The sequence below is a fragment of the Acanthochromis polyacanthus genome, chromosome 12 (genome assembly GCF_021347895.1).
Source record: "Acanthochromis polyacanthus isolate Apoly-LR-REF ecotype Palm Island chromosome 12, KAUST_Apoly_ChrSc, whole genome shotgun sequence".
Lineage (NCBI taxonomy): Eukaryota > Metazoa > Chordata > Actinopteri > Pomacentridae > Acanthochromis > Acanthochromis polyacanthus.
Genome location: NC_067124.1, coordinates 35,086,916 through 35,105,429, shown reverse-complemented (window position 1 = coordinate 35,105,429; position 18,514 = coordinate 35,086,916). Strand labels below are relative to the sequence as shown.

Below are 18,514 nucleotides of genomic sequence, written 5' to 3'. Positions count from 1 at the left end.
GTATAGCTCCCCCCTTCTCCCCATCTGTCTCCACTTCTCACATCACAGGTATCCCACAGAGCGATTGTCCTTTTATTTTTTTTCTTTCTTCCCCTCCTCATGCAGACTTCCACACAGAGGACAGGAGTGAGGCGTCCTCCGTCACCATTTCCTTACCTGCGCAGCATCCGCGCCAGGATTCCGACTCGGGCGCCCCAGCGTCGACACCGAGGACCGGCGTTTTGAGGGAAAAGCCCGCTTCATGGGCCCCAAACCTCGTGAGGCCCCCGGGATGGCGTGCAGCGCGTGTTACTACCTGGTTATCAGCTCCACGCACCTGAGCAATGGACACTTTCGGCGCGTCAAGGGTGTCTTCAGGGGACCTCTGTGTCCAACTGCAAGCAGCGATTCCCCGGTAAGAGAACACGCACGTTGAAGGTGCGTAATAGTGTGTTTCCGTGGGGCTTGTTGAGAAAAAGCCCAAGTGAGGTCGTTTTCCTCACTTTTTTTTTTTTTTTTTTTTTTTTTTTTTTGGAGAGCAAAGTTAAGAAATGTGCTTTTTAGAAGAAGTTCCTCGCAAGTATAGTGAGATAAGTGTGTTTGGAAACTGTGGGTACAGCAAAGAGATAAAAATAAATAAATCAAAAACCCAGCAGACCCTGTCACGCTGTCATACTATAAGAAGGAGGTGAATATTTTTGGAGAGGATGGTAATTTCTTTTCCTGAATCTTTTTTGATGGAAGACAGTAGATGTGAATATTTTAAACTGAGGGGAAATTGTGTATCCAAGCATGAAACCATTGTCTCTAAAGTGCCTCCTTCTTCTCCATCTCTGGGCTATGGGGATTAAATTGCATTAGTCCTTTGACTTGGAGATGAGTTGCCTGGATTAAATTGGGCCTAATTACCTGTGAGAGTATTTGTTAGGTGTGTGTTGCAGTGAGAGACAGACTGAGAGAAGGACCTGTCCAGGCTTAAAGGATAACTCCCTGACCTTTTCCTGGTGCACATGGTCCCTTTGTGCCACCAAAATGCCATTTAGTTGCAAACTGTCTCTCGGTTTGTGTGCACTTGCTGTGTATTTTGGCATTTTGTGTGCAGACACAGAGAGAGAGAGTGAGAGAAAAGCAAAGGAAATGAGTACATGTAAATATGTACATGATATTTTGGACTACAGGGTGCTTTGTGTATCCGTGAGTGTGTGTTGGAGATTCAGGAGCAGCTCGGAGGGTCTCTGGTAATCACACATTATTCATGAGCTCTTAATGTGAGACGAGACAAACTGGCGGAGCTGATGACAAGTTTGATGAGAAAGGAGGAAAGGAGCAGCTGGTATGTGTGTGTTAGTGTGTCGAGTGTGTAGTCTCTGTGTGTGTGTGTTCATGCTCAAGTCATTACCAGTCTGTCATGTTCGGCCCGCGTTCGCTGTGTGATGGGAATGAGCGAGCAGTGTTGAGCAGCACAGACTGGAGGAGATGCTGCGAAGAGTCGCATATATTCTTGCACACAAACTCACTCGAATGCACACACAGACACACACACACACACACACACACACACACACACACACACACACACACACACACACACACACACACACACACACACACACACACAGAAATTATCTTCAGGCTCTCTAAATGCATGATACATCTCTCAGTTTCTACAAATTAGTGCCTCCCTTTTTAAATTTGATCATTTCTATCACCTGTCTGAGCTCCTTCATCTTCATGTAGAATCATCAAATGCTCGCTTTTTAATTGCTCCTGCAACAAGTTTAGTCTCAGGGAAAAAACGTTCCATTTCTCAGAGAAAGTCTCATTTGGATTCATGTGAAACTTGCTGACTAAATTAAAGAGCCCATATAATGACATTTGGGCTTTTCCTTCAGTGTGTTATGTCTTTTTCTGTGCACGTTAAAGACCTGCAAACTTACAGACTTCACACCGAAGGAAGTTATTCTCTCCTACAGAAAACGCTGCTCTTTAACTGCATTAAACACTTTCAAGTCTAGATTACTTTTTCTGTTACTTCTGTACATCAACGTGTAACACATTTGCATAACGCTGGCCTTGCAGCTAACTTTGCCCTTAAACAAGGAATTGCATTATTTTTCGCTGGAGCTGCTTTTGCTAGCTCGACATCTCCACAATCGAAACAGACTGGGCTTTACATTCAACAAGCTAAAATGGAGCATTTTGAGCACATTATGTGACAAGGTGTTGCAGCTATGTGCAGTGTTGGAGCTGATTAGTTGCATATTCGACAATTATTAATACTCAGAATGATTTCACGTCAGTCATTTTAGTCAATGCATGCTTTTTTCTTTAGCTTCAGTTCATTAAAAACAAATGTTTTTCTTTAGTATCACTGCACTATTGTTCCGTCATTGGTTGATTGCTGCAGTTTGACAATGGTAGCAGCAGAGTTCAACTCATTTTAGTAGAAAAGTTTCGTCTGAAGAGAGACACACAGGAGGAACTTAGCATCTCTCCTGCTTCTCTCCTGCTCTCTGTGCTCACTTATTGTGTATTTTAATACAACCGAATTCCCAATTTAGCTCTTTCCATTTACATGTTTTACTGTTTTTGTTGTCAGATGAGTGTAAAATAGAGACTGGAATACATCTCATTAGGACTCTTTCTGGTGCTGCATCGCTAAATTCCTGATTTCATAACCAAAAACTCATCTGACAAATTCATCAAAAACATGAGTTAAAGATGACAGCTGTGCAGTGAACATATTTTTATAAAATCTGAAGCTGCTACCAAAGTCAGAACAAACTACACAAAAAGGAGAAAGGGACTCGGTTTAGCTGCTCTGTGCTTATTTAATAGAAACTTGAATTTCTTTTGGAGTTGCACGACTCACTGACCGTCTGTGAAGCTGGTACACAAGCCTGTAAATGTGCATCTATATCACTCAGTATATCTACATACACTAACGAAAGCTGCATTTTCGTGCACTTTTTCGAAGCTTATCCCCTTTTAAAGATTTATTTGAAGCTTGTTTGGGCTAAGAAATCAATTGCACAGTACCATGCCTTCAATTTTTGTCAAATCCTTCAAAGAAATCAGACCTAAATCTGCCAGTAGGAGATGGTTATTTGCATTGAAAAATGTCGTAAAAGTTGCCGTCAAATGTATAGTCGAGGCTGTTGGTCAGTTAATCAATGTTCTCTGACTGCCAAAAAATATTCTGCAAAATCAGCTGTTTTGATTTTGACAGAGCTGATTTTTATTGTGCTGTATCACTATAAACTCATCATCAAAACAAACGATTGAAGGTGCCACTGTGGACTCTGGGACACGGCAAGTGAACTGTTTCACATTTCTAGAGTTATTTTTAGATACAGAACAATTAATTGAAGAATCAGCTAACTGATAAACAGGTTTATTGATGGTAATAATTGTAGTTTTTGCTCTAATCAAATGTTTTCAAATCCATATGTTCCTCTTTAGGCATGTTTACCCCAGACACAAAGGTTTGAAAGGCATTTTTTCTTTTTTTAATGCCAAAATTACAGCATTTAACAGACCCAGAAACTGTAAAACAGATTTTTCATTAAAGCCATTTTATTCTTCAAAACTCATTCAAAACCAAAAAAAAAATCTGTGCTCCTCACTGCAACCGAGAAGCCATGACCGAGTGAGCTGCGAACAGAAGTCATGTGACAAAAATTCAGTGATTTTTAGGTTGAACTGCAGGTTGTGTTTACAGAGCATCGAGAAGATGACAGGAGAAACTGAGAGAAAACCATACTTGATCAATAATATGAATGCAGCACGGCTCAGAAACATTCAAAGGAGCAAGTTGTTGAAAGACACATTCAGCATGGTGAAACCTCATTCTAGAGTTGATGTAGAACGTGAGACAGGATGTGGAGCTCCTTTTTTTTTTTCCAGTATTGGTAACACTTGTGGGGAAAATGTTGAGCTTTCATCTTTGCTTTTTTTTTATGATTTATGACTTAAAAGCTTTGTTATACTGCACAGTAGGAGTATCTTAGTTCTCTTTTCTTCTAGTCAAGGTTGAGCTGTTTCCATTGAGGTGCAGGACTTTATATTTTATTGAAAAATGAGCCAACAGTGAGGACAAATGTGACAGGAGCTACAAACAGCTTGGGGTTCGGATGGTGAAATTAAGAAACCTTCAACTTTAAACTATTTTACAGTGAATATTCCAAATATATTGAATATTACATGAAAAAAGACACGTTTAGTACTAGAAAAGCTTAAAAATGTTACTTGGCTCATACAATATACAGTGAGGCTGTCAAAGTTGGATTTATTTTATTTTTTTTAAATCTCTCTGGTGTACTCAAGTCCCCAAGAAAAATTGTAATGCTGCATTCACTTGTGCAAATCAATCAAGTAAAGCCTTGCAGTTTGCATCATATCAATTGGTCTTTTTTTTTTTTAGTAATAGCATTAACAACATCCTGCAGTAGGAGATGACAGTGTGACAGTGGGTTGGCACGTACAACTCCAAGACCTTTAAGTGGAATTCAACAACCATCAGTTTCATTTGCACCTGTGATTTTCCTGCTTTTGCGTGACAATGTCTCTGGCGTAAAGCGCCTATGATTATAATTACAGTTACAGTGAACCGTCAAATCAGATCTGACACTGAAAATTAGGAGTCTGTGCAGCCATACTGTATAAAACCTTCAAACATGATCAGAAAAGAAGAAATGCCATCAAAGAGTGATTGTGAGTGGCCCTGAAGAGTCCCTTTTTTTTTACAGGAACATCTATGGTAAATGGTTGTATTTATATAGCGCTTTTATCCAAAGCGCTTTTACATGACACGTCACATTCACACACTGATGGTGGACGTTGCCATGCAAGGTGCTAACCACAACCCATCAGGAGCAATTAGGGGTTTGGTGTCTTGCTCAGGGACACCTCAACATGAGCTCAACGGGCCGAGGATCGAACCGGCAACCTTCCAGTTGCAAGACGGCCACTCTACCCACTGAGCCATGCCGCCCCCTCTACCTAATGAATGAATCTATAGTCGATTCATTCTCAAAAAAAAAACTGAATCCATACTGGTTTCAGCGTCCTACGGGCTCAACTGTGGCTGACATCTGCGTGGAAAGAGGCGAGTAAAAATAAAAATATGTTGAATACATGAGTCTCTCCAAGCTGTGTTATTCATGGTAGAAAGGACATGGTTTCCCTCCAAGGCCATGTCCGAACTAATATAGAAATATCCACATGTGGAAAGTTTCCAGTGTTGCAAAGTGCTGGCTGTGGAGGTACAGAAGGTCAAAAGATTAAAAAAAAAAAAAAGAAGACTTTCAGATTCATCCATATTAGCATAGACGTGGTGCGATATATGAGCCTGTCACCATGATAAACAGTCTGGTCAAGCAGTTCAGAAGCGACCCTGTGTGTCAGGTGAAACCCAGTCCTTCGGGTTCAAATCTCTTCAAGGCGGTCAAACCTGCTGAGATGCATCTTTTCGCTGCTGTCCGTCCCGTTGGAAGCCACGGCAGCCATCCAGCCAGCACAACAACAGCTAGCTCATCTTTGATTTGGCTTAGATCGGTGGAGTACAAAGGGTTTTACCGCTGGGATTTGTCAGGGGCAACTTCTTTTGTCTCCACTTTGATAAGGCGTTGCGGAATTAAGAAAACACTGGGCGCCAGCGAGTGCCGCCTCGAACACACAAGTCTCCCTCCACAACAAATCCTCTTGTGTTTGTTAAGAGCTGCTCGGTTTTGTTTAGCTTCCCTGCGGTGTGCTGTGGTCTGTCTAGATTAGGATTTTGCTCATTACTACTTTATCACCGCTAATTAGTCATCGCAATAGGTCTCTCGGACGTGTCTAACTTCTGCATCCTACACTGTATTAGTGCTTAATCATCACTGGTGAGACATTCTTCAAACTCTCATTAACACTTCAAAGGTTTTTTTGTTCTCGGTGTCGGCACGGAGGGAGGACAGGAGGAGAGGCGGAGCAGGGAAAAGGTGTGTGTGCACGGAGGCCTCATGCAGTTCAGATGGATCCACACCTTCCATCTCTTTCAGTTGTCTGAAAACCTTTAAATCCATTCCTCTTTCCCAGCACAGTCCCTCCAGAGCTCCTCCTCTGCAGGAGAGCGTAGCCTTGCATGGGTGCATACTTAGCTGCTCATCCACCGAGGACCACTTTGATGTATATTTCACTGCCGTTGCAGGAAACAGATGAATCGCCTGCTATACAGCATGGTGTCAAAATGAGTGCAAATGCGCCAGCGAGTGTGTTTGAGTGTGTGTGTTTGACTCTGCGTTTGCGCCCTCGTGTTTTCATTGATTCCACAGGGAGCTGAACAGTGTTTATGTAAATGAGGTGGCATTTAAACATATGCCCCGAACAATTACCTATAAACAACTATTTAGCTGCACAGAAAAGCTGCAGCATTTCAGAGTGACTCAAGTAGTTAGCCGCGGATATTAAGACATCACGAGGGGACAGAGGCGAGATGAGGCGACTGGGTTTTGCCATGAGAGGCGCCGGTTCGCTCACGGATGTAAACACAATACCCAGGTGTCGAACCCAGCTGGTATCGAGACGGTAATAGCCTCTTGACATTCATAAAGTTCAGCAAATATCACCAAGAAAGAGATTAGCTAAATGTGATTTTGGGATAAAGAAGCGTTGCAGTTCAAGCTTAACCCTCTGAAACCGAAGCAGTTTCAAGGCATACTGACACTTTTTCAGTCACCGTGGGCTCATTTTCCACTGCAACATCAAGTCCTGCACCTCTATAGAAACCGAACAATCATGCAGAAGTAGAAACAACTCAATAATACAGCTTCACATTCTTGGTATTGTGCATATCAGACCAATGTCACATTTTGAAGAAGTCTGCCATTGACAGAATTACTGCATTATATTGATCATAAAAGCCAAGCAACTTGCCAGTTCAAAGTCTAAAGTTGAAGGTTTCTTGATTTAATCCTCTGAACTTCAAGCAGGTTCTGTCTGTTCTTTTTTTTTGCAAATGTCACATTTTTCTTCACTGTGAGCTCATTTTTCATTGCAAAATATTCCTGCAGCTCAGTGGAAACCAACCAATTCAAGTGAAGATTCCTTGAATGTTTCCTATGTGGCTGTTAGTCACAGCTGAGTGACTCATGGTTTGTGCCAAGAAGTCCAGAATTTTTTTTAGTCGTTTTTACTCTGCCAAGGAACACAGTGGAGTTGTGACCACCTGAATCCTTCCTTCCTTCTGTGCTCAACATTACTCAAAAACAGGCAAACGGATTTGGATGAAATTTGCAGTGAAGGTCAGAAATGACACAAGGACCACCTCATTAGAATCTGGCAGTGATGCGGCTTATAGTCTGGATCCACTGATTTCTTAAGGATTTCCCATTGCGAGATAGCGGCCGACACAGCGTCACCGTAACTACTACATATTTAGGTCATGCGATTTGGTATCCGTCCATAACGTAAGCATGCATAACACACACCTGTGCTCAGTTCAAGGTAATTATCCATTTAAGATTTCATCCATCGGAAATGATGCAAAGACTGAGCAGTCTTGATGGAGTACTGTGCTCTTGTTTGAGTGCTTTTCTTGTTTACAAAATGTAGTTACTCTAACGTCTTTATTTTTGGAAGTTGTTTGAATAAAAAATGTAGAATGAAATGATTTTAAACTTAGATTGTCAGGTGTCCAGATGGTTGACATCGGAAAGTTAACAATCTGAAAATTCCATCTTTTTTATTGTTTCGGTTCTGATAAATGGTGCAATTTTGGCAATTTTTTATTATTATTTTGAAAGACGGAACCCTATTGTGGATTTTGTCTGATTTAGAGGCTTAAGACTATGTTGGATGTCTTTGCCAGTGATACACCAGATGAGAAAGGCTGCAAACTACTTTACTCAGCTTTTTAAAAAAAACTTTTCAATGTGTATGCAATCCTCTGCTTAATCAGCTCAATCATTGTAGAATGATTCATTCTTTCCAAATAAAGTTATTCCAAGTGATCTGGTTAAAAATTTTATTTATTTTTTTGCATATTGTATCATACAAGGGTACTACAAAACACAGAATTTTATTTTTTAACAGAATCTAATTACTGTAATTAGTTTATTTTTGACAATTTTTTGAATAAAAAGCACAGAATAAATTTATTTTAAGCTTAGATTTGGTTAAGTTCTCCAATTGGTGACGTCGGAAAGCTGAAAAACCAACAGTTCTGTGTTTCTGATAAATGCTGCAATTTTGGCAACTTTTTAAAAAACATGCCTTTTCAATCCACTGGTGGATTTTGGGGGGTTTAGAGGTTTAAAAGGGTTAAAAGCTTTGGAGTTGTCCAGTCTTGTGTCGCAATGTTTCCGCCGCTGCAGTCGCTCACATTCATAAAGTGTAACCTTAATGCACACGTACTCACGCAGCAGCTCAGCCATTAGGCCTGGTGGAGCAGTTTGAGAGTGAGCAGGTGAGTGCTGCTGAATGCTAAAGTCCTGTATGACTGGACCGTTCCTGCTGACCGCTGCAAAGTGCTCCCACTGATCACCGCTAATGTCCTCCATCACGGTTTACACTCCGCAGAGAGAGTGTGTGTGTTCGCTGAGTGTGTGTGCTGTGGGGAAAGGTGGATAATTGGGACAGATGGGTGAGATAGGATGAAGAGAAAGAGGAGGGAACGGGGGGAGAACGAGACAGTTGGCATCGATTTCAACACTCTCTCAAGCCTTTATTGACGTTTCATTTAGCTAATGAATTCATTAGCGCTTCATAGCATAATAACCTCTACTTGATAACCAGGATGGTTCCTCTGGGGGGGAGGAAAATGTGACACTGTTGGGCTGCTATTTTCTGACTTTTTTCGAACTCGCTCTCAGCTTTCTTTGCTCATTTCACTCCTCCACCTCTTTCCTTTCTGCCTCTCAAGTTTTTTTTCCGCCTCACTGTTTGTTTGTGCTGCATTGTGTAACTTGTAAATGAACTCGGTGTTTGAGGCGACATAACCCGCCAGTCTCTCGACAACAGCGCAGCACGCCCTCAAGAGTGGAGACAAAGAGGGAAGTGCATATTCATCTCCACCTATGTATAGGTGTCTTTGAGCTCGGCGATGCTTGTGAGATGATCTTTATTCGATTTCCCTGACAACTGGAGTGCTTGTGTACTGGAAAAACAAGCAAGCTCAACTTGAATTTGACGCCCATTTGAACTCGGGGAAAAAAAAAAGATTTCGATCATAAAAAGGGCGATGTTGCACCCCGAGGAGGGATGTTTCCAAAACCCTCTGTTTGGACTAAAAGTTCTGTGAGACTTTAAGAAGCCGCTGTTTGAATTGTAATCATTTATTCATGTGTGTTTTGGATGTCTGACGGCTGCCGGGGCAGGACTATGAGGATGTCTGCCGGGCTGAGTTGACCTGAACAGGGCTCCATCGTGGGCGTGAGCGAGCATGTCTGGAGGGTACAGATTGGGTTTAGTATTTGGTAATAGTTATGATAATGCAACAGCGAAGGGCCTCTTGTGTTGATTTAACACTTTATCACGAGAGCATCTTAAAAGCGCAGATTTTCTGGCGTTTCGATGCCATGTTGTGATGTTGGGGCTGCAGACACAGCAGATGGCCAACCTCTCATTTTGTATATTACCTTGGGACAGATGTTTGTCTGTGTGGTCATTAGTGAGCAGCATCAGATAATCACCTGGAGACACACCGGCACATAAACACACACTCATATACAATTAGTGAGCGTTTGATAATTACGGGATGTTTGATGAACCATCTGGAACGCCAGCTCAGGCGGAAACTCAAAACACCATCATACACAGAAAAAAAAAATGTCAAAAATCATAGCTATCAGAAGAGTATCATTGCCCAAGTTGTGAAAAAAAAGAATAGCAAGATGACAGGTGAGAGATGAAGAGATGAAAGTGTTTTCGTGGCACAGTCATTAGGATTTCGTGTCTCATTCAGCCTTTTTTTTATTCTCTCAAAGCAGTTTCTCCTGCATCCTGCAGATCTGCCTTTAAACTATCATCTACCTTCTATCTATTTCTCCAGCCAGTGCCTTTGCTCTCATCCTCCTCTCCCTGACACTCCTCTTATCTCCCGCTCCTATTGCTTTTCATCTCATCTCTGCAGCCCATTCATTTTTTAGCAGGTCAAAGGTTCAACTGTTTGGACCTTTGAATTTTATATAGATCGTGTGTGTGCGTGTGTGTGTGTGTGGTATACCTGTGCAGGTACACCACACACACACACACACACACACACACACACACACACACACACACACACACACACACACACACACACACACACACACACACACCTATATAGGTGTTTGTGTGGGTGATGGGAGTAATATTGCAGTTGCAATATTGCAGAAAAGTCCTTGAAGGAATGAAAGAGAAGATGGTCTGTGCTTTATTTGATGGTCAGTTTTTCTGCTTTTCAATAACCTGCTTTCTGCCCCCTTCGTTCTCCGCTGCTCTACGTGGATTTCATGTCGGAGCAGATGCAGTTACGGCTCCATTAAACACACTCCGATGTGCCTTCCTGCACATGTGGGTGTGTGCATTACACATATTTGCACCTGTGTGCTTGAATGCCCGCTCGTGTCTCGGTGGCTGACATGCAGGCCAGGGTTAAGAGCAGCTCAGACAAATTAATTATCTCTCCTCTGGAGGAGAGATGACTCAGTGAAAGAGAGGCTGTGAACCAGCACCTCCTGGTTGAGCAGAAGCCCAGGAATTACTCCCAGCCTGACAGGAGACCAAGAGGCTCCTTTCTGAATAAAGCAACTGGAAATTTCATTCTCAGCTTGATCTTCACATCATATTTTTTTTCCTTCCTCTTCACTTTTCATGTGCATAAGGACGATTTATAAAAATAACTCCGTCTGAAAGAAGTCGAACAGGCACTTTGCATATATAGATCAAAGTAGCAGAGGAATTTTAATGCATATGAACAAGTTTTACTTCCCTGAATTCGTTGACATAAGATCAAGGCTTTCATGTTTTGCATTGCGGTGCCCTGCACAGAATGGGCTGTTATTGGTGCACACTGCACTGCTGGGAACAGCAATGCACTCACACAGATCGCTTTAAGTCACAGCCTGAGTTATGAGGACTGACAGACTTACAATATTATTCATAACATATTATTTATGACGTATATAAACCGGTCATTTGCGTTTGAGTGGCACAATATATTGTTGCAGCATCGACATTGAGAAGTGCAATATGAAGCAGGACATCAGGCACCAACTTTTCTTTCTGTTTGATACAAAAAGAAAACTCACATACTTTTCATTTTTCATGACTTAGGTCTTCCTGTTATTTGCTCCCATCTGAAGGTTCTTGAAAGGTGTTTTTTTTTTCTTAACTTTCTTCACAAGACACTGAGTTTGCTGACTCACAGGCTCCACAAGTGCAGTAAAATGAAGAAAAAACGGCAGAAAAACAGTGAAAAGGAAGATTTGTTTACAAAAAGATCAGCTGTATGTAAATTTTTCTGCTACAGATACATTTGGCCTACAAGGTTGATCTCTGGGTTCTCCTTTTTGTTCTGATGGCATTATTTAAAAGTTTATGCAAGCTGCAATACGTTGCTCTTTCAGGTGTGATATATAGGTAAATTGAATATCTGTGTGGATGTGCATGTATGTTTTAGATGAGGCTGTTTTCCTGCATGGTTTTATACATGGATGTCTCATTCTGTGCTTACAGCTGCATGTTTTTTGTTTTAGTTGGACAGAGCTGTAAAATTTCCGCTTCTGACCAAACTCCTTTGAGTACAATAAGATATATCTTATCTTGAGTTAAGTAAAGCAGCTCCGTCTTACGATTGTTGCCACCAACTATATTACCTGATTAGTTTTAGCCTTTAAATCAGCACCACAAAGTTCCGTATGATGAGTGCAAAGCCACATCTGAATGTCATCCAAAGTCAAAACTATGTTGGATTCCTTTGCCAGTTTCGTACCATTGGAGAAAGGTTGCAAACTGCCTTTTTGTATTCTTGTCATTTTTGTTTTTGATTCCTGTGCAATCCCCTTTTTAATCAGCTTAATCTTGATAGAATGATTTCTTCTTTCCAAACAGAATTTTTCAAGTTCTTTGGTGAAAATCCCTGTATTTTTTCATACTGTAATATACGAGGGTACCAAAAAGTAAAAGTTCTCAGACTAACCTGGAAACATGGGGTGTAACCTCCATTTTTTGGCATAACTGTACACTGTAAAGCCTCATATCAAGGTCCACAAAAACAAACAGGGAGCAGAAAGTTTCAAGCTGGCTCCTGTTGCTACAGGACAATGCATCCGTCCAGATAGCACAACTGGGAGAAGCACTCAAATGTGGTTTTGAACTGTTGCCTCGTGAACTTTACTAACACATTCTGCACTGTCTGACTTTTATCTGTTTCACAAACTGGAATCCAACTTGTGTGGTTGCCATTTTCAGAGTGATGTTGAAGTCATGCATACTGTTGAGGAGAATCTGGAGGCTCAAGATGTGACCTTCTTCCACAAAAGTGATAGGAAATCTTGAGCATTGGTGGACCCAAGTGCACTGAAGTTAAAATGCAGAGAGTGATGAAAAATAATGCAAGAACAATTTTTTCTCCTGTGATGTTCTCTGGTGAGGTCGAGAACTTTTTAAAGTACCTCATATTTAGTGTAGATGATGATTCTTTATTGTCATGATGGTGTGATTTAGTGCAAGGAATCTTTGTCTGAAGTGTTTTGGAATTTACATCTTTTTTGCAGTGACATCTTTGACATAAAGAACCCTTAAAAAATACTACCATAGCTTGAAAATAAAACTTGAATACAAGCATTTTTGCAGAGGCTTTCATGTTTCCGCTGCCTCAGCCACCTTCTCTTACCCCTGGCTTTTCACCTTTGTCGTCTGACCTCTGACAGACGACACTGTGTAAAAACAGAAAAGAAAAAGTGTCAATGTGAAGGTCAAGGACCCAGCGAGATGAAAAGGGCATCGTTGAGCTATCATCTTTTTAAAATCTCTTGTGTCTGCACACAGATAAAGTCAGCACAAGCAGGGCAAAAAAATTACATGCACTAATATAATAACCCTGTGTGTGTTCTCATGTGTGTTCATTCTGGTGTTCTCTCATGTTTATGTATCACAGCAGATAGGACCTACTAGGACATTCTGATAGCGCCGGGTCGGTCATGCATCAGTAACAATGCATCAAATTATATCAGACTTACCTCCACCGGCAGTGCGATGCTATGATGCACACACTAATAATTCATGCCGTTTGCTTCAACCGGTCTTCCTATCAGCCGTGATGGAGAAAACAACCGGCTGCAATTATCATGAGCAGCAGCATTCTTGCGTTTAGCAGATTGGAGATGCCAGGTTGCTCAGCTTAGCGCCGTGCAGAAATGTCCTGGCTGCACGCTGCCAGGATTGCAGGATCACAGTGGTCTGCAAGAAGCCTCCAGCTAGCAGCCACCAGGCCTTGGCCAACTCCTTCACATGGGCAGGGTGCCTGTTTCCTCTGTCTGTTTGTGTATGTATGTTTGGCATGATTTGCGCGTTCTTTTCTCTCTTTTTTTTTCCATGCAAGTCTGCTATGGGGCCTCCTTCCCCTCGCTGTGAGGTATATTCTTACCCTGTGGTACGGGATTAGTCACAACAGTGAATGGGAGGAGGCTGGGAAAGCAGCGGGAGGGGAGGAGAACAGAGGGACAGGAGAAGGAGAAGCAGAGGAGAGGGAACCCCATAAAGATGTGAAGGAATGTGTGGGAGGATTGTGCCTGCATGCCATGAGTACTCATCAATTTCCCTAAGATTCGCCACTTTTTCCTCTGCCATAAAACCCAGAGGCGAGAAGTAAACATCAACTCTGTGAGATCTGCTTCCCTCTCTGTCATTCCTCCAGTTTCACTCCCTTCAGTTGGATTACATATGCTAAACATGTCCGGTAAAAGAGGAGACGAATGCACCGAGAGGTCTGGGGGAACACATTGTCTTTCATCTGTGCAGCTGCTGAACAGCATAAGCCTCTGTTTTGAATGTTGCATTTGATTCCAGGTATGACAGATATGTGTGGTGTTGTTGTTTTTGCTTTGAAATAAAATATAATAATAAAAAAAATGAGGCATGCACATCACAGAGCGAGCTTGTTTGGCTGCACGTGGGTGTGTGTTTGTGTTTATGTGCAAGCGTGTGAAAAATAGCAGCGTGTGATTTATGCAAATGAGTGTCATCGGCCGAGGAGGAGGCAGAATTCCCAGGCCTGATGAGTGGCTTAATGATTCATCAGCCTGGCTGAGGCAGGCATCAATAATGGATGACAGAGTGGGTCATGCAGGATTGCTCGCCCCTTGATTAAAGTGCTCCGCAGCTAAACGCCTCACTTCCTCCCTCTTTCTCGCCCGACCTAAAGCGCAAAAAAAAATTTTTTTTTAATGTGCCGAGTCTCACGCATGCCTTCACACGCACACACACACACACACACACACACACACACACACACACACACACACACACACACACACACACACCTTTTTTTTCTTCCCCTCTCAATCTCTTTCTGCACAGCTTAATGTCATCTCACCTTTCACATGCTTAATAAGCTCTCATCCCCTTCCTCATCTCTTCACTCTGTTTCTTTGGTCTTAATCCAATCAGCGGAAGAGGAAGAGAAAAGGGGTAGAAAGAGAGAGAAGAAGAAGAAGCAGGAGAGCAGCGTGGGAGAAAAGAAGCCACAAATGAGTGCTTTATGATTCGTACAGAAATGGAACCTTTCTCTCTCGAGATAAGGCAGGAGCATAAATGTTCTTTCTCTGTTCGCTCCGCACACAGAGCGGAAGTTCTTCCTCCTGTCTCTGGCTGTAAGCTGCATGTGGGTGTTTGTGTGACAGGACAAATCTCTGTCTATTAGGAGACATAAACCTCTAAACCCCGAGCTACACGGCCATACATACTAATGCAGCCATACAGAGGGCTGCAGAGGAGTTAAGGATGATAGCGAGGACGCCCGGAGAACTACGTGAAGAGCTGAAGAGATGGAAGAATGAGGCCTGACGGGATTTCAATCCAGCACAAGGATCTTAGCTGGTGGAAAAAAATAAAGGCAAAAACACCAACGTCGGACTGATGTGCACAACAGAGGAAGACTCGCCGCCCTTCAAACGGTTAATTTGGCATCATTAGCCATCTGTCCGCTCGCTCGTGTAATGTGTAAACAAACCAATCGCACAAAGCCAACCAACGCCAGTCCTGGAAAGTTTCAAAAGAATCCGCAATCACTCCTCAATTCACCGACACCAGCGGCCCTCCCTCCCTCCCTCACTCCCGTCATCCGCGAGAGTTTCTCAGTGGGCGATTCTTAGCCGAGCATTAACAGTAGCGTGTAATCTTCAATCAAATTAATCCTGTTCTTTAAAATCTGTCACTTCCTCCAAACTGATTACCTTCATCTTCTTAACTTGTCGCCGGCTCTAATCTGTATCATCACACTCTGACAGACTGCGGTTCTAGTTTGATCACTTTAGCTGATAGGGAGTTGATCCTCTTTGAAGCAGTCAGTCAAGTGCCGACAGGAAAATGACAGCCGGCACATGTGGAGTGTCTGACGTACTGTATATGTGTGTGTGTGTGTGCGTGTTGGGCTGCCACTATACTGTAAAGACACTGCACACTGAAACATTTATTTGTTCAGCGAAACATGTTGGGTCAAATCGGCAAGTTTTTAGAACAATTTCTGCTTGACCAGCTCTGATTTGAATGAATTGGCTTTTCTATCGCATGCGGAAAGATATTTGTGAAATTTTGGCTTGACATGTTGAATACTTTTGGAGAGCATTTTTTTCCCCGTATTTTGATATTTGAAGGCTTGTTTGAGCGTCAATAAAAGCCTGAAATTTTCAGTTATTTCTCATTATGTCAGTGATTTGGAATCTAGAATATTGGACAAGTAGATCAAATAAAACTGCTCATCGAGCAACTTTTGGCCCCTTTCTTCACACATTGAAATTCAAGGTTATGTTTGAACAATATCTCAGGAACTGTTAGAGATAAAAGCCTGCAATTTTTCACAGTCCCTTCTCATCATGTCATTGATTTAGAATCTAGTACATAAAATACAACTGCTTATCACACAACTTTTGTCGCTTTTATTCGCACATTTAATTTGAGGCTGTTTGAAGAACAATGTCTCAGGAACTGTTAAAGATCAAACCCTGAAATTTCAACTGTTGTTTCTCAACATATTATTGAATTGGAATCTACAATATTGAACAAGTAGATCAAATAATCACTGATTATGTGTGAGTTGAAATGAAAGAACACAGTGAAGCCACCAAAAAGTCCCATTTCTGAGCTCATATTAACAAAGAACTGATAATGAACAAGTCAGCTAGTGATATTTTCTGAACCACATATAGCTGCATGTTGCAAGAACATAAAATATATAGAACATCTCTTAAAAATGAAAAACTTGGTCACAGAAATGGAAAAATAGTATATTCATTGAACTTTCGGAACTGATTTAGCTGAGATCGCAAAACAAAAGCATTGCAAGATAGTTTTTAAAGTGGTTCACCAAAATTAACAGTAAATATCTATCTTTCTTTATTTTGGGCATGTTTTTCCCACTTTGTAGGCTGTAAAAACACTGACTGAATTCATAAATTTATTGTAAGTGATGCTAGAAGGTAAACTCTTCAGCAGTTCCTGTAAATATACACGTACTGGGCTTCAACTTTTTGCACAGATGTCAGCTTCTGACATTGGTCTTGACGACTAAGTTCTTTCCTGATGGAACATTTTAACGTTCAGTCTCTTGCTATACAGACTTACTGAGGCACTGAACGGCCAATGCTTAACTCAACCTTGCTGCCACGTTCTCACTTGTATGATCATCCAGGATAAAATTCAGTTTCCAAACAGCAGCTCTTCAGTTGGACGTCCTCATTAACAGAGTGGACGGTGAGACTGACTGTATTTCAGCCTGTTGTAGCTTCCCTGTTTTAACTCTGTTTCAGCTTTTAGTTCTCACAGCTCTGGGATGGCAATTTAAGTTTAAAAAAAAACAAAAAAAAACAGGTGCCTGATGATATTACATTCTGCCTGTGAAGTGGCCGGATCACATTTTTAAAGCCGTCTTTGGTAACTGTTAATTATGTCTTTCCCAAGGTGAAAAGTTTGCACATCGGTGATTTCTCTCTGCAAATTTGGAACCTTTCTCATGCGGTGCAGCACCGGCACCCAAAATAGTGTTTTTTGGGTTGTAATTTGCTTTGGAGGACCTTCAGATCTGGCTTTGCACTCGTCATTCAGAGCTTTGTGGTGATTTAAACCAGTGCTACTAGAAAATCACAAAAGCTGCAATCTAGGATATACGAGGTGTGGCTGTTAAACAATCAGACCGTTGCTGTGACTCAACCGAATGTGCATAATTCAAGCAGTTTGAAACTTTCAGGGTTTGTTGGTGCTTCATCGACATCTGTGTGTGAACTGTGGTTTATGTTACATATCTTCGAGTTACAACTTGTACATTTTGCAGCATTTAGGCATAATTTTAATGCTTTTTTTTTTAGAAAACACTGTAGGTTTTGATGGTATAAACTACAATTGAGCAATTAATTGATTTCAAATTGCAATTGGAGAATATGTAATTCACAAATCAAAAAGTCTGCAATCTAGACTATAAGAAGGCGTGGCTGCTAAACAATGAGACTAATGCTGTAACCCAATTAAATTAACGTAATTCAAGCAGTTTCAGGGATTGCAACATATACTATGTGGTTTGGGCTGCACTACGTCACGTCGTATTGTCTAACACACCTTTAATAGGTTATGTAATACTTCATTTTTAGAACAAAATGCAGGTTTGATGGTATAAACTTGGGCCGAGCAAATGTTTGATTTGCAATTGCAATTTGAAGCTATGCAGTTAGCAGAGTTTAAACCGTTGCAACAGTGATTTTACAAATTCATGCCGTCTTTCTTGTGTCATGTAGCAACGCTTCTTTGCATTTTAAATCTGTTATACTATGAATAATGAACTAAAACACAAAGTAGAACACAATATCTGACAAAAACAAAACTGCAGTTAGATGTTTTCCCCTCATACCGTTCAGCCCTAGTGGTAAGAATTTGCAAAACACTGTTTTCCGTCAACATTATACTCTCTGTAGCTGAAATATTTCTGATGTTGTGTTGCTTTCTGTAACCAAATCTTGCTTTTTTTTTAGTGTTTCTTGCATATTTCATGCATGTCAACAAACTAAATGTCTATCTCCAAAAGCAGTGCATCCAAGAGCCTCTTAAATTGAACTAAATGCAGATTTCTCTTGTAGAGAAGCAAAAAGTCTGATGTGCTTGAGTTCATTTGCACAATGTTGGTGCTAAAAATGATAAATCATGCAACCCTTGCAAGCGTGTAAGATAACCCACCAACACTGTATATCCATTTATCCGTGCAGGGTTTTCAATTGGGCCTTTAATTTAATGTATAGTGGACATAAATCCATTTTGGTTCCTACCAGCTGGGAGAGAAAAGCATTTAATACTCGATGTGACATTTAGC

At 41.4% G+C, this 18,514-nt stretch overlaps 1 protein-coding gene across 1 annotated transcript in view; it reads left to right on the top strand.

The window, feature by feature from the left end:
- The window catches only part of LOC110952957 (G patch domain-containing protein 8), a 65,619-nt gene that overhangs the window by 643 nt on the left and 46,462 nt on the right, over positions 1–18,514 (top strand). The window contains exon 2 of the mRNA XM_022196732.2: positions 106–394. Coding sequence (XP_022052424.2) covers positions 242–394 — 153 coding nt within the window. The 5' untranslated portion in view covers positions 106–241. The remainder of the gene's footprint in view (positions 1–105; positions 395–18,514) is intronic.